Source organism: Microcebus murinus, chromosome X, assembly GCF_040939455.1.
Source record: "Microcebus murinus isolate Inina chromosome X, M.murinus_Inina_mat1.0, whole genome shotgun sequence".
NCBI classification, from domain to species: Eukaryota; Metazoa; Chordata; class Mammalia; order Primates; family Cheirogaleidae; genus Microcebus; species Microcebus murinus.
This window is the reverse complement of record NC_134136.1, coordinates 62,484,436-62,509,269: the sequence shown is the minus strand read 5'-3', so window position 1 is coordinate 62,509,269 and position 24,834 is coordinate 62,484,436. Positions and strand designations below refer to the sequence as shown.

The 24,834-nt window shown below is 44.5% G+C and overlaps 1 protein-coding gene across 2 annotated transcripts; it reads left to right on the top strand.

The window, feature by feature from the left end:
• Positions 1–3,229: 3,229 nt before the first annotated feature.
• LOC105867679 (small integral membrane protein 10-like protein 2A) lies at positions 3,230–7,049 on the top strand. Of its 2 annotated transcripts, none has more exons than XM_012757973.3 (3): positions 3,230–3,981; positions 4,952–5,100; positions 5,736–7,049. In XM_012757973.3, exon 1 carries the CDS (start codon positions 3,378–3,380, stop codon positions 3,612–3,614), a length of 237 nt encoding a protein of 78 aa, XP_012613427.1. In that variant the 5' UTR covers positions 3,230–3,377; the 3' UTR covers positions 3,615–3,981; positions 4,952–5,100; positions 5,736–7,049. The 2 variants fall into 2 exon arrangements, with proteins under 2 accessions (XP_012613427.1, XP_075855436.1); XM_075999321.1 differs by having other exon boundaries at positions 3,613–3,981.
• The last annotated feature ends 17,785 nt before the right edge of the window (positions 7,050–24,834 follow it).

Here is a 24,834-nt window from a genome sequence, read left to right as displayed (position 1 = left end):
AAAAAGTGGAAACAACCCAAATGTCTATCAACTGTTAAATGGATAAACAAAATTTGTTCAGCCCATACAATGGAATATTATTCAGCCACACAAAATGAAATACTGATTACATGATGAACCTTGAAAACTTTATGCTAAGTGAAAGAAGCCAGTCACAAAATACCACATATTGTCTGCTCCATATATATAAAGTGTTCAGCATAGGAAAGTCCATGAGATAGAAAGTCCATTCGTGATTGCCAGAGACTAAGAGGAGGTTTCACTGCTAAGAGGTACAGGGTTTGTTTTAGTGGTGAGAAAAATGTTCTAAAATTAGATAGTGGTGATGGTTGCACAACCCTGCAGATATACTAAAAACTACTGAATTGCACATTTTAAAGGGATAAATTTTATAATATGCAAATTATATCTTAATAAAGCTGTTATTTAAAAAAAGAAACACTAATTTATTCATAAGCATTTCCTAATATGATTATTTCTGAAGCCAAATATCTGGATGGGAAAAAAATAAAACTGATACCCCACATATGTAGTATAGTGCTCCATTGTAGATTCCTCATTTTAAGAGAACATTGATAAAATGGAGTGTTTCCAGAGGAAGGTAATGCAGATGATAAAGGAACTGATCTGAAGAACACTTGAAAGAAGTCTGTTGTTTAGAGAACAAATATTTTGTAAGGAGTCATGAGTGTTACTTCAGCTATCTAAAAGTCTACCATGCTGAAGAAAGATTACCCTACTATTGCATTTTCCAAAATTTAGAATTTAGACCAACGGATTGAAACTTTCTTTGTTCAACATAGGGAATGGGGTGTCTTGAAAAGCGATGAAGTTCCTCTCACTTAACAGTTCTCGCACCAGCTGGAAATTGGTCATTGGTCAGGAATATTGTTAAAATAGGATTTCCATGAAGAGGGGGGACATTAAAATAGATGCCCTTAAAGATTCTTTTCAACTTTCCAAGTTCAATTTCTAAAATTTGTTTTCACTATAAAATTATGTATAGTTTTTTGGGGGAAATGGTTTGTTTATAAGAAGCCTAAAATCATACTTAAGAATGAATAAACCTTTAAAATTAAGAAAATGTGAAGAGAGTTTCTTGTAGACAGGACAGAGTTGGGTCATGGGTTTGTTTGTTTTTTTTTAATTCACTCTGCCAATTTCTGTCTTTTAATTGGTATATTTAGGTCACTTACATTTAACGTAATTATTGATATATTGGGACCTGAATGTGGCATTTTATTATATGTTTCATTCTAGTACGTTTTCTTTTTATTAATTCTGTTTCTTGTTCCTTTGTTTCTGTATCATGTTTTCCTGTGGGTTACTTAAACATTCTTTAGAATTTAATTTGGACTTATCTATAGTTTTGTTTGTTTGTTTGTTTGTTTGTTTGTTTGTTTTAGACACAGGGTCTCGCTCTGTCACCCAGGCTGGAGTGCCGTGGCACTATCATAGCTTACTGCAAGCCTCAAATTCCTGGACTTCAAGAAATCTTCTTGCCTCAGCCTCCTGAGTAGTTGTGACTACAGGTGTGTGACACCTGGCTAATTTTTTTTTCCTTTGTTTTTTTAACAGATTGGATTTCACTGTGTTGCCCTGGCTGATCTTGAACTCCTGGCCTCAAGCAATCCTCCCATCTCAGCTTCCCAAACTACTGAGGCTAGAGGCATGAGCCACTGTGCCTGGACAGTGTTTTTTTAAAAATATATATCTTTGTATACTTACTTTAGTGGTTATTCTAGATATTACAATATACATATCAACTTGTCACAGTCTACTGGCATTGACATTTTAAACCAATTTCAGTAAGGTGTATAAATCTTACTTTCATTTAGGTCTATTTACCCTCCTCACTTTTATATTAAAAAATTTAAAGTATTTCCTCTGCAATATTGAGCACCATATCAGATGACATTATAGTTTTTGCTTCAACCATCAAACATCATTTTAAAAACTCATGAGGAGAATAGTCTATTATATTTACATATGTTTTTACTCATTCCAGTTGTTCTTTTTACTTCTTGAAGTGCCATCATCCTTCTGTTATCTTTGTTTAGGGAACTTACTTCTACCATTCTTTGAGGGGGGGGTCTGATGTTGACAAATTCTCTTAATCTTCCTTTATCTGAAAATGTGTTTATTTCCCCTTTGTTAAAGGATGTATTCATGGATACAGAATTTGTGTTTGGCAGCAGGTGGAGAGCAGACTACCTATCAATCCTGCTCCACATCATCTCCTTCAGTTTCCTTGATGCTTCAGTTTTCTCTCTCTCTCTTTTAATTACTCAACCATGTAGGTAGAAGAATTATCGAGTCAGTGTATGAATATGCTGGGTTCCTTAAACAGTTACATGAGACTTTCAAGCATGACACTGGACACAAATTTTGAGAAGACCTAAATATCCAGGTCAGTCCTTCTTGTGAAAACTGGGATGGGGTCATGGTGAACCTACTTCTTTGCAGACAGTTTTCTTAAAGCCATGACCATAACGAACCGTGAGCATTTCCCTGCTTCAGGAAATAGTCTGGAAAAACATGACTGGGTTTGGGTTGGGTTTGGATTAATTTACCTTTAATAAAGATTAAATGAAACCACGAAAAGGCTTTTAAGCACAGGAGCAACAAAGGCCATAAACAAGTGCAAATGAGAACCTGAGGCAACCTTGTGCAGCAACTAGAGCAAGCAATGGATTAAGAGGAGTGCTCAGAAAGGGAAAGACAACGGGAAAATTCACCAATAAATATATGCGACCAGCACATATACCAGAAAGGGAAACAATACACGCATGTAGGTTTGGTGGCACTCCATAGTGCAGTTACTGCACTATGCGAATTAAAGAAAGGTACAACGGGTTGGCTGGTAGGGTTTTCTGGGGACACCGTGGGAGAAGGGGGAGTGTTGTGAACGGGCCAGGCCTTCTGGAAGTGCTTTCTGTACAGAATCAGCAAAGCGGTGCAGACGTCCAGCTCTCCACTCCCACTCCACTCTAGGGGATTCCACAAAAGCATCCCTGGCAGCTCCGCCTTCCAAACCGCTCTGGCTTCAGGCACAGCTCCCAGGAGAACCTGGACCCGGGAGTAGGCGGGGCCGGAGGGAGGGGCGGGGCCAGGCGCGAGGTCCACGTGGGCGGGGCCCGGGCGGCCTCTGCAGCTCCAGGCAAGGGGCGGGGCTACGCTTGGGGCGGGGCTACGCTGGCGCCGGCCCGCAGTGAGGGGGCGGAGCTGTTGGTGGCCGGCAAGGGCGAGGGCGGGGCGGGCAGGACGCCAAGCTGCTGGCCGGGTTCTCCAGTCCTCGCGTCTGGCCGCCCGCTAGGCTTCTGCTCCTGTCTGTCTGTCTGTCTGTCGGTTGGCAGGGCCTGCGCCGGCCCGGGCCCATGGCGGCGTCTGCGGCTCTGTCTGCGGCGGCGGCAGCGGCAGCCCTGTCGGGCCTGGCGGTGCGGCTGTCGCGCTCGGCCGCGGCCCGCAGCTCCTACGGCGCCTTCTGCAAGGGGCTCACGCGCACGCTGCTCACCTTCTTCGACCTGGCCTGGCGGCTGCGCATGAACTTCCCCTACTTCTACATCGTGGCCTCGGTGATGCTCAACGTCCGCCTGCAGGTGCGGATCGAGTGAGCGCCGCCGCAGCGCCAGTGGCCCGGGGGGAGGGTCGCCCCCCGCCCACCCGCCTGCCCTGGGTCAGGACGCCAGCATGAAGGACAGCGGGGTGGCCGAGAGCCCCAGGGATGCGGCGGGGGGCGGACGCGGGGCGGCCCGGGCCCCTCCACTCGAGACCTTCGCAGCAGGGGGACGGCCACCAAGCCCCGGCCCCAGTCGCAGCCCGACCCGGATCGCGCAGAAACTCGCTAAACGGCCCCTTTCCACCGGGCACGAGAAACTATTTGAGTTCGGCCGACCTGTTGCCTCTCGTTGGCCAAAGTGGGGAACCAGAAGGAAGGAATTCTGCTGCAGCCACTTCATCTGCCAGGCCCAGAGCAGAAAGGTAGGGGGCGACAGGTTGGAATGGGCGTGGGGGAGGCGGTTGCTATGACATCTGGATGTGGAGGCGCCTTAGTGGTTTGCAGGAAATAGGAAAGACACCCAGGCAAACCAACCCGGAAAGCTGTTGAGCCGGGCAGGAGAAAGGAAAGGCAGCCACGGGCTCTCCCCTCCTCCCCTGCCGTGATACCTCCGCTGCCTCAGCATCTCACAGTGACAGCCCAGCGCTACAGACAGGCAGGGGCCTCCCCCTGCTTCCTCCAGCCCAGTGCCCACCCCCTCCAGCCCTGGGCCCCGTGCCCACCCCTATTTCTGCAGAGGCCCCAGTGGTGTCACCTGAATCCCTGGAAATGGGCAAGGGGCGGGGTCAGGGAAGGCCCTAGATTCAGAAGAAAAGATACCTCACCTTCTCTTCCAACCCTCTCCAGCAGGCCATGGAAGGGAGGTTCTCTTCTAAGCCAAACCCCAGGGCTCACCCCTTCTCAGCCCTCAGCCCTGGGGCTCTCTGCACCTGCTTTACACCCGTTGGCAAAACTGCCTCCGCCTTGTCTTTGGGGCCAGAGGACCAGTCTCTGCTTGCTCCTGCTGTCCCTCTGCTCCGCGATCCTCTATCTCAGGACACCCCCACAACTCTGCATTTGGAGACAGGGAGAGTGGGAGAGAACATTCCTCCCCAACCCCTCCCCCACAACCCTGCTCTTCTGCCATGGCAGCCCGTGTTCCCTGCTGCTCCTGCCACAGCCCTCCCAGGGCCACAGGCCCGTCCTCCAGCCATCCATGGCCTCAAGAAGCCCACTGCTTACCGAAGGGATCTGGGAAAATGGGATCTTCTCCAGCAGACAGCAGCTCTCAGGCTGGAGTGGGCAGAGCAGGTGGAGAAGGGGGTTGTAGAGGAGGCCACCTTTGGAGGAAACAAGGACCTCTCTGGGTGGCCAGGCAACTCTGAGGTCTGTATCTCCTTCTTTCTCTTTCAGGCATTGGCGTTTGTAAGTGGTCACCCGGCTGCTTCTTCTGTGGCCTTGTCAAGAGTCTCATCCCTGCCTACGGGCACCCCTGGCCCTGGAGCTGCCTGGGGAGCAGCTGAGTGAACGGCCTGACCAGCAGGAGAGGAAGGGCCTTCCAGGTAGAGGCACAGCATGGGTGGGGTTACCCAGTGATGGGGTCCTGGCATGGGGAGGACGGCCATGTTCCCCGGGCTCTGAGATCTCCTAGGAACACTGTGAGAAAGATGTGTTCTCCCCTCCTGATGATGGCGGAAACAGGCTGGGCAGGGGGAGGGATTTGCCCTTGTCACACAGCTGGGAAGTTGTGGAGCTGAGTCTGCCCCTGGACCTGCAGGCCCCCACGGCCCTTCCCAGTCTTCTGCAAGACCTGGCAAGGTGGGGGTGGGGCACAGGGCTCCCAGGCCACCTAGGGAGAGAGGGGTCCAGGGTGGGGAATCTGGGGACCTAGCTTTCCTTAGAGCAATATGGAAGATCACAGGGGAGACCAGCAGGACAGTGAGTCAGACAGGGGGATGGGAGAGAAGGGTCCAGAAGCCCTAGGAAATCAAGTTTTCACCTCGGAGCCCAGCCTCACCCAAGCCTGACCAAGGACTCCTCAGCAGTTGAGTGGCACAAGCCTCTCAGTTTGGCGGCAGAGTGGGGGTGATGGGGCGGTGTGGCTTCTGGGGCATGACATAACAAGGAGGTTGAAGGGATAAACCTGGGGTAGTATGTTACTGGGACCCATGGCATGATCCTATCTCTTTGTCCCCAGGCTCAGTCCCCCATGCCCAGGATCACAGGAGGATATCGTCGAGATGGGCTTGGATTGGTCCTGGGGGCCCAGGGCATGCTGCTAACTGGTGTACCCAAATGGCCAGGAGCAGCCCGAGGCCCCCATCCCCGTTCCCACATCTCTGGCACTGGTAGCTCGAGGCCCATGTTCTCAGTTCTTGGGACTGAGAACTGCAGCAGTCTGGCCAGCCCCAAGGCAGAGTGGCCCAGCCTCCTGCCATCTGCCCTCCTCAGCTGCCCGCTGGAGCCGGGACCGAATGAAGACCTCTGGCTGCCTCACCCCGGGATGAGGCTGGACGGTGGCTGCCATGTGCCCCTGCGGTTGCCCACAGCCAAGGCCCGATGGTGTGCTTCTTTGTGCCAAGTGTCCTGCTGGCCCTTCTCATCCACCCAACCCCGTCCACCCTGGACGCCCTGTCAGCCTGCTGACCCCATGCACAGACCTTGGGGCGCCTCTGAGGGACAAAAGTGACTCGGGGCTGCAGGAGCGCAGAGGGGGTGTGAGGAGCCTCCTTGGGTCTGACATTCAGATGTGACCCTTTCCAGCCCTGATCTCACCCTCTGGGTGACTAGGTGCCCAGCCCCAGCCTCTTCCTGGGCCATCCAGGAAGGGAGGAGGAGGGCTCATAACAGAGAGCGCGCGCGCGCACACACACACTGTGTGCGTGAGTTCCTGCGTGCACTGCTCCTGCGTGCGTGCTGCGTGGGCGGGGATGGAGCTGTTGAGCAGGAGGAGCTTCTCTGGGCTCTGAGTCCTCCCTGTGCAAGTCGGAGGTGGAGGGTTCCAGCCAGGGCAAGGAGGCTGCTCTCCAACAGGGAGAAATGAGCCTCAGGCGTCCCTGTCCTCAGAGGTCCCCACTGCAGAGCGCTCCAACCCCTGCAAAGGGCCACATCTGCATCTGCTTCAGCTAGAGCTGTGCTGGCCCCAAAGACTGGCCCTCCGCATCTTGTTCCTGCCCCACTTTCTGGCCCATCACACCAGGTGGTGGCCACGCCAGGTGGTGGCGTGTTGCAGCTTTCATGCCTCCCCTCCCACCTCTCTCTGCCCCACCGGCCCTTGCTGCGTGAGGGGGTCTCCCTGCACTTTATTTATTTGCAGTCTGTTTTCCAGGCAGAGCTTCTGCAAATTCCGACACCGACCAGAATGACGTCCTTTCTGCGTGTGATTCACTGTACTGGTCAGCACAGGCTGGTCGGAGAAATGTTCTTGTTTCTGGTGTTGTCACGTCTTATCGTTTGTCTGAGTTTTAAAAAAAATAAGTCCTTGATTCAGTAAACGACAATCCCGACTGGAGGCCTCCTGTTTCTGGTGGGTGTGATGCAATAGCCTGGGAAGAGAGAGGCCCGGTGGTGAGGTCACCAGCTCTGATGGCCAGGAGCTTGGCGGGGACAAGCCTCAAAGGGGCTCAGGGGGCCGGGGCCAGGCCTGGGCGGGGACAGAGGCCTGGGGCTGTGGCAGGGAACTTGTTGCCTCCGGAAGCTGTGCCAAGACCTAAAGTGACCCAGAACACTATCCAGGGAGAAGCAGGCAGCAGCCTAACCTGGCCCCAAGAGGTGGCAGTTTGACCCCTTCACAGCCTTTGTTCAAATGACCTAAAACGTAAGCCTTTTTTTTCCATTTTATAGCCTGGTGTTCAAAAGTGCTGCATTCAGTTGAGCCCCGAGGGTGGGCAAGGGTGAAGTGAAGTGAAACAGACTGTCTGCTGGTCATTTTATGTATCCCTGACACTCCTCTCCCTGCCAGGGGCCTCTCCCTGCCAGCCATGTGGCTCTGGAGTCTTGGAGTAGATAAACCACAGAGTCCCAGAGCCCATGTCCCTTCCCCCACCTTGGACCCAAACTCTGTCCTGTGAGAGCTCCACTCCCCATGGATCCCCAAAGAAACCTGGCCAAGGACTCTGGAGCTGCAGCAGCTGCAGGGGTTGGCAGATGGCAGGGGACTGGGGAGTAGGTCTGGCAGGAGGGCAGAGGGCTGGGGAGGAGGGCAGCGGGGCATGTTAGAGGAAGGAGCACAGAGCTAGTGGGGAGGCATCTTGAGGACAGGGTGCTATGCTCATACTGAGGAGCACAGCCTAGGATTAGGGGCCCTGGGTCCACTCCCTACCTGTCGCCAAGGGCTACCCAGGGGTCAGAGCACTCTGACAAGAAGGACCCTTCCAACAGCACTGGTGGTGATGCCTTGCGGCATGTGCCACCCACAGGAGGGGTGGACCTCAGTCCTTGAGCTTCCCTCCCCTTCATCCAGATGGTTCTGTTCAGTCCCTGATGGTCCCATGCCCACTGCTGGGACGTCCTCACTCAGCAAACCAAGAGGGGAGATGATCAGCCCAGAGCTGGGTCCTAGGCCTCGTCGAGAGGGAGGACCACCCCTCCCACCCTTCATCCCGCCCCCTGCTACAGAGGAGGACAGGCAGGCTGGCCCTGCCCTGGTGAAAAGTGGTGCCCAGAAGATCAAAGCCCTGTGACCTGAGCTCACCTCTTCCACCTGTGACTGTGTGGCCCCAGGCAACCCCTGCACACCCACAGGTTTTAGGAAGGATCCTTCGGGGTCCTTGCGGGCATGTAATGTGAAGTCTTAAAATATTTGTCATCACGTCTCACCTGGAGCAGCCTTGTTACTTTGAGGAAAGGGAACCAAGTGGAGGGGACTGGCACCTGATGAGAGCCTGCCGTGTTCCGGGCACCACGCTAGGCGCACCACCTAACCGTTATCCCCATTTCACAGAGAACCCAAGGATGGGAGCCCAGTCTGAAATAGATCCCCAAGCAGAAGCTCTTTTCTGGAGCCCCCAATCCCCCCTGGACCGGCAGGGAATCGGGCTGGAAAGAAGGAGGATTGGCAAAGGTGGAAGATGACCCTGTCCTTTCTGGGTGAGGTCCAGGAGACATAAGAAATCTAGGGCTTGGGGAACAGGCCTGGGGCCTTGCTGAGATTGGCCCACATGTCTTCCCTCCATCCCATCTCTGGAGACTGGGACCTAAGCAACTGCGTCAGTAGAAAGCAAGATAGCAGCTAAACATGCAGTTCCAGGGGGCACCAGAGCAGATAAGAAAAAGAAATATAAAGGGCATGCACACTCCCATCCTACGCCTACTCTACCCCACCCCCAAGGGAGACTGTTGGGTTTTCCATGAACTTTCACTTGGGGGGAGGGGAACATACTACTTTGAAACCTTCTTCTTTCACTTTATGTTTATCTTTCCATGTTATTATTTTTCCATATCAAAAACTACCTAGTAATGCCTTGAATGGAGGTATCATTATGTATTTCTCAATGTCTCTTGGTTATTTCCCTTTCTTGTTGTATGTTTGGGGAGTTGGGTTTTTTGGTTATTGGTGGTGTTTGGTTTTATTTTTGTTTTGTTTCTATAAATGAGGCAGTGACAGAAAAGCTGGATTTCATGACAATTTTAAAACTTTTGTGCATCCAAGGATACTACCAAGAAAGTGAAAAGACACCCTATTGAGTGGGAGCAAATATTTTAAAATGTATTTCTGATAAGAGATTTGTACCCAGAATTATAAAAAGAATTCTAGCTACGCAACAACAAAAAAGTCAAACAACCCAATTTAAATATGGGCAAAAGGTTAGAATAGACATTTCTCCAAAGGAGGTATACAAATTGCCACCAAGCACATGAATAGATGCTCAAAAGCATTAGTCATTAGGGAAATGCAAATCAACACTACAATGAGATACCACTTCACAGCGTGGGATGGTTATTTAAAAAGACAGAAAATGACAAGTGTTGGTGAGGATGTAAAGAAATTGGAATCCTTATTCTTTGCTGGTGGGCATGTAATATGGTATAGCCACTATGGAAAACAGTTTGGTGGTTTCTCAAAATGTTAAGCCTAGAATTATCCTATGGCCCAGCAATTCCACTCCTAGCTATACTCAAAGGAAAGAAAGCATATGAAATGTTCAGAATAGGTAAATCCATAGAGAGAGAAAGCAGGTTAATGGCTGCCATGGGCCAGGGGAGGCAGAAGGGAGAATGATTGCTTAATGAGTACAAGGTCTCCTTTTAGGGACATGAAAATGTTTTGCAATTAAACAGTGGTGATGGTTATGCAACATTGTGAAAGTACTAAATGCCACTGAGTCGTACATTTTTAAAATGGTTAATTTTGTTATCTGGATTTCAACTCAATAATGAAAAATAGTATTTGCTGATGTACATTGTTGTTTCACTATTGGCCTCATCCATAGGTGAACTTCTCTCCTGGCCTTTCATTCAATCCTCTACAGCCCTTGCTCTGCCCTTGTGATATTGAAAGTTAACAAAAGTTGCCCCTTCCCATTAATTCCCAAGCAATCCTAGCCCTCGGTTCTTTCCCCATTAGAGCATCTCAGTCAGAGAGCAGAGATCTCTAGTGAATGATCATGTCCTCAGGACTGACCTGGCCACATTGCCCAACTGCCTGCCCAGTGGAGAGCAGCACAGACTTCTTGACACTTCTTCCTGGCCTTGCACTTTACAGAAAGAGCAGAGTGACCCTCTCCCACCCAGCAGGCTTGCCCACATTGCCCTTAGGCTGGGCTCCCAGTTTTGGGCCTGGGGCCTTGTCCTTGCACATAGATGTCCTGGTCTTATAGGTACATTGGATGCTGGCCCCACATGAATGTGTGCTCCCTCTGGGCCCAACCTTACATCATTTCACATTCCCAGTTCCTCCCAGGAAGAGAATCTGAGGGGCAAGCAGGACTCCAGACAGTGGAGAGCAGCTACATCTCCATGACACTCCAAACATCACCCTGATGAAGGGCAGAGATTGAGACCCTCAAGCAGGGTGACCCGGCCCTCAGAGATTCAGGGGACCCAACCAGCTGGAACCTCCAAGGGCTATGGCTTGCTCCCTGGGCCCTGAGACTAGGAGACAATCTCACTGCAGCCTGTACCCAACTGGTTCTCCTCCTGCTGCCATGGTGACAGTGGCACATACACTAGTCACTGTTGCCGTCTGTTCCAACTCAGCCACCTGGAACCAGGCTGAACCTCGGGCTCTCTCCCAGTTCTGCAGAGCAGTCCCCGAGGCCGCTGAGTTGGATTGACCCACGCCCCGGAACCAGCCTTTTCTCAGAAGGCTCCCTCTGTGGCCACCATGACAGCGCTTCCTCTCCCTGGCCACCAGAGTCCATCTGTGCACCCGAGGCTGCTCTTCCACTCACAACACCCCCTCCCACAGAAATCAGGAATCAGGGGTGCCCGCATTAACTGAGCCTCCCTTCCCCACACACACGCCAATTCAGGCCACCCCCCACCCCAGCACTGGTAAGAGTCAGAAGGGCTTCGTGCTGCAGGAACGGCCTTCAGGACACTCTGAAAATGGATTCATGACCTATTCCCCGGCCCCTCTCACGTCTGACCCTGCGGTAGGCCCTGGGCACAGATTCCCCAGTGGGCAGTCAGAGGAGGAGCTCACAGGGAGCACGTGAGTGCACAGTGGGTGCCAGAGTGTGTGAGAGGGCTCAGCCAGTGGGAATTCATCCCCTCCCTTACCAAGGAAGTAGTCTGGGGTATGGGCGCTATCACTACCTCCAGGGCAAAGGTTAAATCAGAAAAGCTGGACCAGACCAGCAGAGCTGCAAGATGGCCTTCCCGGTTCCCAGAGACCAGTACCCAAAGATCTCTTTTTTCACATCAGGCATGTTAAAAAGAAATGTCAGGGCAGCCGCAACAAGAATCCTGGTGGATGCAGCAGACACAGCTGGAAGGCAATTTCTCCAGCTGATATTCTGAAATTGCACTTGTGCAATTTTTCTGGAAGGTCTTTTCTAAAGGCCTTTCCAGGCGAAACCATGGCAAATCTGAGCACTGGTTAAAGCAGTTTTTATTCAGATGTGAGGCAAAGCCTTGCCCCAGACCCTCCATAGTGTTTCCCATGCATCTTTCCCTACTTCCCTCTTTTACAGGCTTTTGCCCGTGGGAGTGCAGAGGGCAGAGGCCGGCCTGGGAGCTCAAAGGCGGGCTTGGAGGTTCAGCTCCCTGGCTCATCAGCTCCAGGAATGCAGGAATGTCACTGTGCCCCTCTGCACCTGTCTCCCTGTCTGTCCAGTGCATGAGGAGGAAGCAACGTCCACAGTGCCTGCCAATGTTTGAATCCCGCAGGTTCACGTCTCTTTCATTTCCTAGTTTCTCACTTTGGGACTTTGCAAGGTGATGGCAACTCGCCACATAACAGGACAACACGTCACCTGGGAATGACTGCAGTTCCAGGTTGCACCGCTGGGGTCGGTTTTTCCTGATGTCAAATTTAATAAAATGTCAGACTGCATCCCCCTGGGAGTCAGAGCGAAATGGTTAAAGCTGAGGCTCTGCAGTCTCACACTGACACCCGCTTATCTCGCGCCCTTCCTGTGCCCCACGACCACGTGGACTTTCTTCTCTTCCCCTTATCAAAGCCTGCATTGCAGCAGTGACTGTCTCTTGCTGAAGGCCTCAGCAACGCCCTCCCCGAGGGCTTTGGGATGTAGTTCAAGGGAGTTGCCAGGAGACGGCGCTCTTCTCATTGGCGCAAGCCAGACGAGCTGGAGAAAGGAGTATTTCACCACACAACTGTGGCAAAATCGGCTTTCTGTAATTGAATAAACCATAAAGACGAGATAAATAGGTTTCAATAGTTATACGAGGTGCAAGAGCTTAAGCAAATAAGAACCTACGCCCTGGTTATGTGCTTTTGATCCCTCCACACGGTACAGCAGTGATTTGCAAACAGGGCTGGAGAGCCCAACGCCCAGGGAGTCACAGGGAGCTTTCAGAACACCAGCAAATACTGGGAGAGGGTCAACCCCATGTTTTAAACTAGACGCAGTGCGGTTCGAGCAGGCTTTGGAGCGGGGAACCAGCTGGGTTTGAATCCTGGCTGTTCAGGTTATGAGCTGGGTGACTTTGGCCTGGTCCCCACAGTCTCTGGGCTTCACTTTCTGCATCTGCAAATTGACTAGTAATTCATAGAGCTCTGTGAGGAAACAATGAAGTAATTTACACAAATAAATATTTAGCATGGTGCCTATATTAGTTTCCTAGGCTGCAGTAAGAAATTACTACAAACTCAATGACTAAAATCAACAGAAATGTGTTATCTGTGTTCTGGAATCAAGATGTTGGTAGGGTGGTGCTCCCTCTGAAGGCCCTAGGGGAAAATGCTTCCTTGCCTCTTCTAGTTGCTGGTGGTTGCCAGCAATCCTTGGTGTCCCTTGGCTTGTAGATACATCATTCCAATCACTGCCTCTCACATCACATGGCCTTATGCCCTGTGAGTCTCTGTGTCTTGCTCTTCCTACCAGTCATGTTGGATTCAAGACCCACCCTAATGCAGTATGACCTCAATTTAATTATATTTACAAAGACTCTATTTTCAAATAAGGTCATATTCTGAGGCCCCAGGTGGGCATGGACTTTTGGGGGACATAGTGTGATATATTAGGGCTTACATCCACCAACTTAATTTTTGTTTTCTGTGTGTGCAGTCTGTTTCCATTCTCTATTTTCTTTTTTCTGAATTCCTTTGGGTTTCTCGAACAGTTTCAGAATTCTATCTTGATTTATGTTTATAGTGTTTTGAATGTATAGCTTTTTTATGATCTAGCTATTAAGATGGAGATTTATATAGCCATCTTTATTAATCTTTATATATGGATAATATATATATATATAAATATATATGTACAAAACTCATCACACTCTACTGGTATCAACATTTTATCAGTTTGAATTGGAATGTGTATTATGGAAACTTCACTTCCCTTTGTATCCTTTTACCTTCCCCATTTATGATATAATTGTCTTAAATATTTTCTCTTACATCGTACAATGTTATATTTTTTTGCTTCATTGGTCAAATATAATTCAGAAAACTCCAGAGAAGGAAAGCTTACTGTATTTACCAATGTTTTTATTCTTTCTTTTGTCCTTTCTTCCTTCCCAATGTTTCAAGATTCCTTCTTTTATCATTTCCTTTCTGTTTAGAGAATTCATTTGGCAATTCTTTTTTTTTTTTAATTTCAGAATATTACAGGGGTACAAATGCCTTGGTCACAAAAATTACCTTTGCACCACCCAAGTCAGAGTTATAAGTGTGCCCATTCCCCAGACAGCATGGACCACACCCATTAGGTGTGAATTTACCCATCCCCTCCTCCCCCCTCCCACCTGCCCAATCCCCAATGAATGTTACCTCCATCTGTGTACAACATAAGTGTTGATCGATTGTTACCAATTTGTTGGTGAGTACACGTGGTGCTTGTTTTTCCATTCTTGTGATACTTCACTTAGTAGAATGGGCTACAGCTCCATCTAGGATAACACAAGAGGGATTATTTCACCATTTTTTATGGCTGAGTAGTACACCATGGTATACATATACCACATTTTATTAATCCGCTCATGGATTGATGGGCACTTGGGTTGTTTCCACATCTTTGCAATTGTGAATTGTGCTGCTAGAAACATTCGAGGGCAGGTGTCTTTTTTATTGAATGTCTTTTTGTTCCTTTGGGTAAATACTCAGTAGTGGGATTGTTGGATCAAATTGTAGTTCTACTTTTAGTTCTTTGAGGTATCTCCATATTACTGTCCATAGAGGTTGTACTAGTTTGCAATCCCACCAGCAGTGTAAATGAGTGTTCGTATCTCTCTGCATCCATGCCAACTGTCAACAAGTTCTCTTAGTTTTCCTTCATCTGAGAATGTCTTCATTTCCCCTTCATTCCTGAAGTATACATAAAGAACTCTGGTTCTTTTTTTTTTTTTTTTCATCACTTTAAAAATTTTATGCCACTTTCTACTGGTCATCATAGTTTCTGATGAGAAATCCACTGTCACTCAAATTGTTTTTCACTATATGTAAGGTATTGTTTGTTCTCTTCCTTCAGGACTTTTTCTTTGTCTTTAGTTTCATAAGTTTGACTATGCTGTATCTTGATGTGGGTTTCTTTGGGTTTTTCTCTTTGGGGTTTTCTTATCTTTGTGAATCTTTAATTTTATTTCTTTTTGCCAAATTTGATAAAATTTCTGCCACTATTTCTTCAAAAACCTTTTTAGCCCACACTTTTTCTTCTCCTTCTTAGACTCCAATGACATGAATGTTAAATATTTTCTTATAGTTCCACAAGTCCCTGAGGCTCTTTTCATTTTTATTGTATTTTTTTCTTGTTCTGATTTGGTAATTTCTATTATTTTATCTCCAAGTCCACTTATTATTTTGCTTGTCCTCTCCATGCTGCTGTTGAGCCTATTCACTGATTTTTTTGTGTGACTGTATTTTTTAGTTCTAAAATCTCCACTGCATTCTTTATAACTTCTTTTCTTGCTGAGGCTTTCAGTTTTTGTAATTGTTTCAAGCAAATTTATAATTTCTCATTGACTTGGATAATGCTCTTCCTATTTGCTATGATCATGGTCCAATACATGTGCCCCAGCACAGAATGCCAGCTTCTCTGCCTGTAGGCATTTAGCTCCCTGGTGCCAGACCCACACCACTAGGAGAGTGAGCACTCCACCATATTTATGCCTCACTACAATTTCAGCCGTAGCAATCTCCTACTGCAAGGTAAAGGTCAAAATCAAAGGTGATGACCTGATCATATACCTTCACATCCAGAAGACCAGGGACACCACTTTTGTTTGCCACTTAGTGCGCAACATCCAGCTAGAAAAGAAAAGCAAGTTCCACATGGGCCAGAAAAAGTGCACTTGGTTACCACCAGCTGAGTACAAAGGAGATCTGGCTCTTCTCCAGGCTTTCCATGGGCTAGAGCTGCAGGCTGCATGCTGACTGGACTGAGCTCACCAGCTGCATGCTTGCTGTGGTGAATGACAAGTGTGACGCCAGGCTGAGGCTTTCCAGGTGAGTGCACACCCACACTCATTATTTCATTTTGAAATAATCACAGACTTATAAATAATACAGACAATGTCTGTATACCCTTTACCCACTTTCCTCAAATGTTAATATTTTACATAATCAGAGTATAATTATCAAAACCAGGAAGTTAACAATACAATATTATTAATCTATAGACTTTATTCAATTTTGCTAATTGTTCTAGTAATGTCTCTTTTTGGATCTATGACCCACATTGCATTTTGTCCCATCTCGTTAGTTTCCTCTAATCTAGAAGATTTCCTCAGTCTGTGTCTTTCATGACCTTGACCATTTTGAAGACCATTAGCCGGTTATTTGTAGAATGTTTCTCAATTTGGTTTTTCCTGATGTTTCCTCATATTTACATTCTGATTATGCATTTTAGCAACTATATCATAGAAGTGATATTGTGCCCCTTTGAGGCCATCATATTAGGGGCCTGTGATGTCAATATGTCTCATTACTATTGCTGTTACCTTTAGATCACTTTGTTGAGATGGTGCCCGCTTACTTATCTGCTCTGAAGTTCCTATTTTTCCCTTTGCAATCAATGCATATCTTATAGGAAGATTCTTTGGGGTTATGAGAATATTCTGTCTCTCATACTTTTGCCCACTAACTTTAGCATGTCTGTAATAATTATTACTGTGATATTTTCCCAAAAGTGATTTTCTATGACCATCCTTCCTTATATGTTTATTAAATAGAATTCGACTATAAAAAGTCGTTGTCCCTTCTTCTACTCCACTTTTTTATTTATTCAGTTATTTATTTAGATCATTATAGACTTGTGAAAACTTATTTTATTCTATCAATATAAACTCTTGATAGACTTAGGCAAATTGCTTTCCAGAAAAGCTCTACAGATTGACAGTCCCTCAGATACTGTGTGAGTTTACCCATCTCTATCCAACATCATAGGCAATAATTATCTTTAAATAACAGTTCTATTTGATGGAAAAATGGTCTCTAATAATTACTTTAATTTGAATTTCTTTCTTTCTTTCTTTCTTTCTTTCTTTCTTTCTTTCTTTCTTTCTTTCTTTCTTTCTTTCTTTCTTTCTTTCGAGACAGAGTCTCACTTTGTTGCCCAGGTTAGAGTGCCTTGGTGTCAGCCTAGCTCACAGCAACCTCAAACTCCTGGGCTCAAGCGATCCTCCTGCCTCAGCCTCCTGAGTAGCTGGGACTACAGGCATGTGCCACATGTCCGGCTAATTTTTATATATATATATATTTTTTAGTTGTCCAGCTAATTTCTTTCTATTTTTTTTCAGTAGAGATGGGGTCTCGCTTTTGCCCAAACTGGTCTCGAACTCCTGAGCTCAAACGATCCATCAGCCTTGGCCTCCCAGAGTGCTAGGATTACAGGTATGAGCCACCATGGCTGGCCTAATTTGCATTTCTTATATTGATACCTATATGTTTTATAATTCTTTTTAAAATTTTTCCTTTGTTTGTCTTTTTATATAACATTGCACATTTTTCTCTTGCATCTAAGACTTTTCCTAATCTATCTTTATGAGTCCTTTATTCATTGATGGTATAATGATGTGTAATAATTTGAAATATATTTTCTCCATTTCTTAGCATTTTTGTTTTCATTTCAAAACAATATAAATTTTACAATTTATCATGTCTGGATTTATTATTAAAAATGAAATCCAAGAAAATATTAAGAAAAAAGGGAAATAAATCCAATGTTATAAAAGCAATAAAATAAAATAAAATCCTTAGGATTCTTATGGCTGATAAGAAAGTATAACAAAAATAACAATTTGGGTATTACAAATGTTTTCAACTGAAGATACATTTTCAAATGAAGGGAGGTAGTAGTTACTTGGACAAATATTACATTTTTCCGTAAGAGAGATACCCTTCATTTCTGGTTTCTGTATATTTTCTTCAACAAATAAACTGGATAGTTCCTAACTATTTAAAACACAAATACTAGACATCTACAAAACTTCTTTTTTTATAATCGTAAAAACTGTAGATTGCCGGTTTAGTGAAGTATGAAAGGTTTAATAGAGTTCTCTGAAAAAAACAGAACCAACAGGAGATAGATAGGAATTTATTATGGGAATTTGTTCACAGAATTTGTTCACAGAATTATGGAGGCTGAGCAGTGATATGTTGTTGGCAAGCCAGAGAACCACAAAAGTTGGGGGTGTAATTTAGGCCAAGTTCAAAAGCCTGAGAACCAGAGTAGGGGCCACTGGTTTAAGTCCTGGAGTCTGAAGGCCCAAGGACCAGGGGCTCTGATGTCCAAGAGAAGGAGAAGGTGGATATTCCAGCTCCAGAAGAGAGAGCAAATTTGCCTTTCTGTTGCCTTTAAAAAAAATGTGGTCTCATTATGTTGCCCAAGCTGGAGTACAGTGCTTTTTCACAGACATGATCCCACTACTTAACTACACAGGAGTTTTGACTTGCTCCATTTCCCACCTGGACTAGTTCACACCTCCTTAGGCAACCTGATGGTCCCTCACTCACAGGAGGTCACCATATTGATGCCAAACTTACTGTGGACACCCGATCGGCATAGCACACTACAGCCCAGAACTCCTGGACTCAAGCAATTCTCCCATCTCAGCTGGGATTATGGACACATGCCACCATGCCTAACTTTTTCTGCCTTTTTGTTGTATTTAGGCCCTCAATAGAATGCATAATACCCACCTACATTGCTGAGGGAGGATCTTCTTTACTCAGTCTACTGATTCAAATGCTAATCTCTTTTGGAAATACCCTCACAGACACACCCAGAAATAATGTTTCACCAGCTATTTGAATATCCCCTAATCCAGTCATATTGACATATAAAATTAATAATCACAGAAGGCAAAAGGCAAGAAAGAATGAAGGGATTAGGACATTGACAAGAGCTTCTTCTGAAAGTTTATGAACTCAATAGTAAAATTAACTCTTATTTATTTTATCTTTGTAAAAAGGTGGAAAACCTTTGAAGTTAATTGGAAGTCTAGGATCTGACATTCTGATACATTGCTGTTAACATTTCCTAAACCAGTACACCACCATGAGTGATGCTACTTCAGAATCTCTCCCTCCCACTCTTACTCCCTGGGGAGGTGCATCTCACCTCTGTCCCTAGTTCTGTGGCGACAATCAGTTACCTAGAGTATTTGTTTTAGACCACATCATTACCCTGGTGTATGTTCTGAGATGGGGGTGAAGAATTCATTTTTTCAAATGGATACCCAGTTCAACCAGCAGTTCTAATTTTCAACTATATACTCTATCACTTTACCATAAATCAGGTAGGGTTCTCTGTGTGTGCGTCTGTTCCTGGATGCTCTATATTCTACTCCATAGCAATATAATAATTTAAATATCATTTTTCCAGATAGTCCATTTCCCTGTCAAATTTATGAGACACTTCCTTATTATTTTGTTGTTTAATTGTGTCAGCTTTCTCAAATTTCTTTTATTTATTAGGGCTTGCTTTGATGCTGGCTTGGTTGTTGTATCACACCTAGGGATTGGTACCAAAAGATGAGCTGTAACGGACAACTGTACCCTATATACCTCCATGAGAACTTTGACCTGCTCTTTCTGGTCTTGAAACTGAGTCCTGTGGTCATTTGCAGAGAGAACATTCCCCTGTAGAGTAGAAAACAGTCATCTTAGGTGAAGTGACTGTGACCCTATAATGCAGGAAGCAGATCACAACATCTGAACAATTCAAAGAGGAACGAATAACCCTTCAGAGGTCAAAATACAGTTCATCACAACAGTGGTCACTACCCACTTATATATAATACAGTCATTTTAATACATTAATTAAAGAAGAGGACAAATTAAAGATATTTTCTGAGATGTACAATATCAGGGAGTGAACCTATGTCTTATTTGGAGAAACTATTTACAGATGAGGGAGTAGGGAGTAGAAGCCAAGCTGTCAGAATGACAGCTTGCAGTAAGTCTGGATAGCAACCAGGTTGTTAGGAGTGTGAGGGTGGAAGGTTCCAGATGGAAGTCTCCACTATAAAAAAGGAAGAGTATGGATGGATAGGATAAACAGTGTGTCTGGGAACCTATGTGCCAATTATTAATATTAAGAAATATTCAGTCTGATGGAAATACAAGTTCCAGTCACACACACTGTGAATCTAGTGCCATACTTTAAGAAAACTGGCATAAATTTACAATGGATATCATTGGAGGAAAATATTTTACATAGCACAATATTCTTTACTTTTTCCAAGGGACTTACCACAGAAATCCTATGAATAGAGTCTTGACTAGTATGATTTCAAAATTATTAACTATATTCATAAACATTTAAAACATCAGTGCCAGTGCCAACTGGAGATCCAATTTCTACTCCTCCTCCAGATCTACATAGTTTGTGAAGTATGATGGGGCCCACTTTCCACCAGATACTAGATTCTGCTTCACTTATGAACTTTGTACAACATCTACTTATTTTGTTATTGCACTGCGTTAAAGCACATGAAATTGCCCTCTATATATGCCACACAGTTGAATTTCAGAAATTTAATATGTTTTGAATTTACATTATAATTTTTTATATATTTTTATTTCCATAAACTATGTGATTCTTTTGGACACGAATGTTGAAACTCATTTGTAGCCTCAACGTCTGTGGGAGAGGGGGAGGTTGGGGAGGAGGGAAGAAAAGAGAGAGAGAGAGAGAATACTACTCTACTCAGGAAGCTGAGCAAGATGTATTGATCAAGGCTGTCTGAAAGCAGTGTCCATAGGGAGTAGGTGGAGTGTTCAAGGGTAGTTGGCAGATGTGCATTGTCTAGGTCATCCTTAGACCTTAGCTCTTATTACTGTTGATGACAGAGCTCTGTTTACAGAGCTCCTGGCATGGTTCCTTTTATGTAAGGGGGCCCAGTATTTATTGACTGAGACATGCCTGAATACTAAATACACTTTGTTCTTCATAGCAATGAACATCCACCTAGAAAAATACAATGAAAAATTGAATAAGCATTAGTACTTATATACGCCCAGTATGTATGTGGCACATTAGAAAGAGCCTATTGGCCCTGGATTCAAAACCCAACCCTGTCATTTAATATCCGTGAGACTTAGGTTAGTGAATTAATCTCTCTGGGCCACAAGTTCCTCATTTGTATGTGGGAAAACTTACAACTGCTTTGCAGAGTTGCTTAAATGATTCATTTATTAATTTCACCCATTGATATTAAGCCTTACTGTGTGATGAGCAATGTGTCAGCCTATACAGCCCAAGAGACTGGTTCTCAAATCATCTCTCAGTGATATATCAGAATGGCCAGTTAGGGGTATGTGCTCTGTAAACAAAGACAGATGAAGTACTGCCTCTGCCCTCAAGAAGATGGACACTTTCTGGTTGATTTAATTCAACTGAATTTTTAAATCCAAAAATGATCCCCAGGCTTGCACATGGTTATGAAATCGTATTTAAACTCTAGCCATAACTCAATATGGCTAGAACATAGAGGTTGTTTTTGGCCATGTTTCTTGAAATTTTTGGCAACATTCTAACTAATTTCTCTGGTCACAACTAGGTCGTCATTCCTAATCAGGCCAGGATGCTTACAGTATCAAGCCAGTCAGAGAGCTGATGAAGAACTGGCAAGACCTCTACTGTCAGCAGATAAGAAACAAAGGTTGATTTGAACAAAAATTGTTCCTTTTAAATGACTACAAAGCACAATTTAGGGCTTTGTACTGAAATATTTTGTTTCTCGACCTAGCCCACTACCCTACTTGCCATTGATGAGATTTTGGTTAAAAAAGAATGAGAGATCCCCAGAGACCACTATTAACACCATAATATGGAACTGTACTTTCAATTCAATTTCTGCATATTCCACAAGTATTCATTTGGTCATTAATCAAAGATTTGTATAGTAGACTGTGTTTATGTCTGTGAAATCTCCTGCACCTACAAGAAATGTCTGCTTATTCACTCATCACCAGTGTGTTCAGGGCTTGATTTCTCAAGAAATTCTAGTGTCCTGGGAAAGTATGTCCTCAAAGGTGTCAAGATCAACCAAATAACAACATAGCATAGTATTTAAGAGGGAGACAAATGTGATTTTGAATTCCTGCTACTCATTAGCTGTGTGAGCTTGGGCAAATGACTTAACCATGGTCAGTCTCAGATGCTTGACTTGCAGAAATGAGGATAACAATTGAGGGGGAGGATAAGGGACTGTATAAGACAAAGTTTATAAAGCATTTAGTATGGTGCCTGGCAAGTAGTAAAGACCTAACAAATGGTAGCTATAATTACTATTGTTTACCCCCAGTATGGCATGAAAGCTCAAAACCTGTAATAGGAACTGTGAGTAGGAGATTCATAATCCTAGTGGGGCTGAAAGGACACCTTGCCAACAGTGAGCTGCCTCTCTTCCATGCACAAGCACGCATTGGAGAATAGCCAGGCACAGTCATGGTGTTCAGGAGCCTCTCTGCCTTGCTTTGTGATGCAGGGCCACAGTTCTCCAAATTTAGATCAGCTTTCCAAATACAGGTCAGTTCTCCAAATCCAGTTACTAGATAAGGAATTCATCACCCAAAGACCCTTTTACCACATTTACCAAATTTACTAATTGTTGTGTCTACAAACGGCCTCAACAAGAACATTGCATTTTGGTTACTAAAGCTGGAATAAATGTTTCTGAATATTACCTAAGCTAAGGTGGATATACCTTGGGAAGTGAGAAAACACTCCCAAATCAGGGACCACTATAAGTATAAACTGAAATATTCCTGTACCAAACCCTGTTTTTCCAATCTAAAACATGGCTTTTCATATCTGAAACACATCTGATTTATTTTGGGATCTTTTACATCTTATTTTCTATTTTTTCAAACCATAACCACTTTGGATTTTCTTTTCCAAACTCTTTAGGTGCCATCTTAGGCTCACATTTTATTTCTTGGAATTATAAATTAAAATTAAAAGTAAATAAATTTAATCTAAAAGCTATATTTACATTCAATTTTAAACTGAAATTCAATTAATTCAATTTGCATTAAAATTGAACTTATACTCTAAAGCCTCTTGAAGAATTAGAATTTAAAATAAAATTTACCCCTAAAATGTATATTTAATTAAATTTTAATTATGTTACAATTACTATCAAAACATGAAGGAAATTAGAATTAGCTCAAAAACATTTGTCACATATAAAATGCTGAAATTAAATTCTAACAAGGGGCATTTAGAATATGTCATCCTGATAAGTTTACATAAAATTCTACCTGAATACGTTCAAAGAAGTAAAAAGGAAGTGAGGACACCCAGAAGATTATATATACTAAAACACTGAAGCCTAATAACCATACACATGAAATGGTGGAGGAAGGACCAACCACTTCATTGGTGAAAATCTTTAAAATGCTATAAATAAATAAGTAAATAAACAAATACTAAGATGTAGGCAAAACAGAAAGTGGCCACAAAAATTGGAGAAAAAGCATAAACTACAAACATCCTAATGGAAATGCTAAAATTTTGATTACAGATAATTATACATAAGTATAATTCAATAAGAACAAATATATATTTCATCTTCTATCATGAGAAGTAAACCATTCCTATTAAAGCTGTTGTAAAAAAAATCCTTATTTTGCCTCAGTCTCTAGTTCTAGCTAGCAGCCAGGCATGTATGCTCCTGGATTTACAGTAACCTCCAGTTACCATCAACATTGCCTGGGTTCATCTGGGCTCATCTCTATGCCTCTCACTCACCACACACTCTGCAGTCACAAGGTATCGTGATGGTGAAGCTTGGGATAGCTGGTAAAAATCAAGACATACCCAAGGAAATGACTTCTACCCCAAAAGAGGTAGAAAAAGATATTGAAGAGGACGAAATTTAAGTGAAGAAGAGCTTATACCGCAGGGGGGAAAGGCAATAAAACAGAACTCCAACAGAGAAGATGGTGGTTTTCCCAGCAACAAGGCTGCAGTTGCCACACCTGCCAAGAAAGTAGCTGTCATCCCAAGCAAAAAGGCAGCAGATAATGCTGGCCAAGAAAATCATTACACCAGGCAAATAGCAGCAACAGCTGGCAAGAAAGGAGCCACACTGTGAAAAGCAGCTGAGGCAACCCCTGGCGAGAAGGAAACCACCACTTCAGTTAACGGGGCAAAGAATAGCAAGAATGCCAAGGAGGACAGTGATGAGGAAGTTGAGGAAGACAGTGAGGAAAATGATGGGAACAAGGATGAATATGAGCCAGCAGTGACAAAAGCAGCAGCAGCTGTTCACAACTCAGAGGATTAAGACAATGAGAAAGACAAAGATGACAAAAACAACAAGGAGCACAAGGATGATGAAGAGGAAGATGACCCTGAAGAAGAAGCAATGAAGTCTATACTTTTGACAGGAAATAAAGTTCATGCAAAATCTATCCCTGTGAAAGCCAAGAGCATGGTTGAGGATGAGGAAGATGAAGAGAACAATGACAAAGATGAGGAGAATGTTGAGAAAGATGATGAGGATGAGAAGGAAGACGATGACAATGATGAGGAAGAGGAGGAAGAGCCTTCCAAAGAAGCACCTGGAAAACAGAAGAAGAAAATGTTCAAACATCAACCAGCTCCTGAAGCCAAAAAACAGAAAGTGGAAGTAGAACCAACTACAGCTTTCCACCTTTTTGTTGCAAACGTGAACTTCAACAAATCTGCTCTCAAGTTAATACTGGATATCTGTGACCTATTTTGCTAAAAATGATTTTGCTGTTGTAAATGTCATAATTGGTAGATCTAAGAAGTTTAGTTATTTGAATTTTGAATCTGCTGAAGACCTGGAAAAAACCCTGGAACTCACTGATTCAAAAGTCTTTGGCAATAAAATTAAACTAGAGAAACCAAAGGGAAATTACAATAACATAGATATTCCATAACACTTTTGTTGAACATTCTGGCTTGCAGTCATTCAGGATGAAAAAAAGAAGTGTTGGAAGATTTTGTAGAGATCAGATTAATCAGCAAGGATGGAAAGAGCAAAGGGATTTCCTACATTTAATTTAAGATAGAAGTCGATGCAGAGAAAATCTTGGAAGAAAAGCAGGGAACAGGTGGCCAAAGGACAATCTATTTCCCTGTACTACACTGGAGAAAAGATTAGAATCAAGGTTATAGAGGTGGAAAGAGTAGCACTTGGATTAGTAAATTGAAAACTGGTTTTAAACAACCTCTTCTAACATGTAACATAAA

What these genes read in the sequence shown, in the direction of transcription:
- LOC105867679 (XM_075999321.1), top strand. Translation starts at nt 3,691, where the DNA reads ATGAAGGACAGCGGGGTGGCCGAGAGCCCCAGGGATGCGGCGGGGGGC. An exon ending in GCCAGGCCCAGAGCAGAAAG is followed by an intron (nt 3,982 to 4,951) that starts GTAGGGGGCGAC and finishes TTTCTCTTTCAG; the next exon opens with GCATTGGCGTTTGTAAGTGG.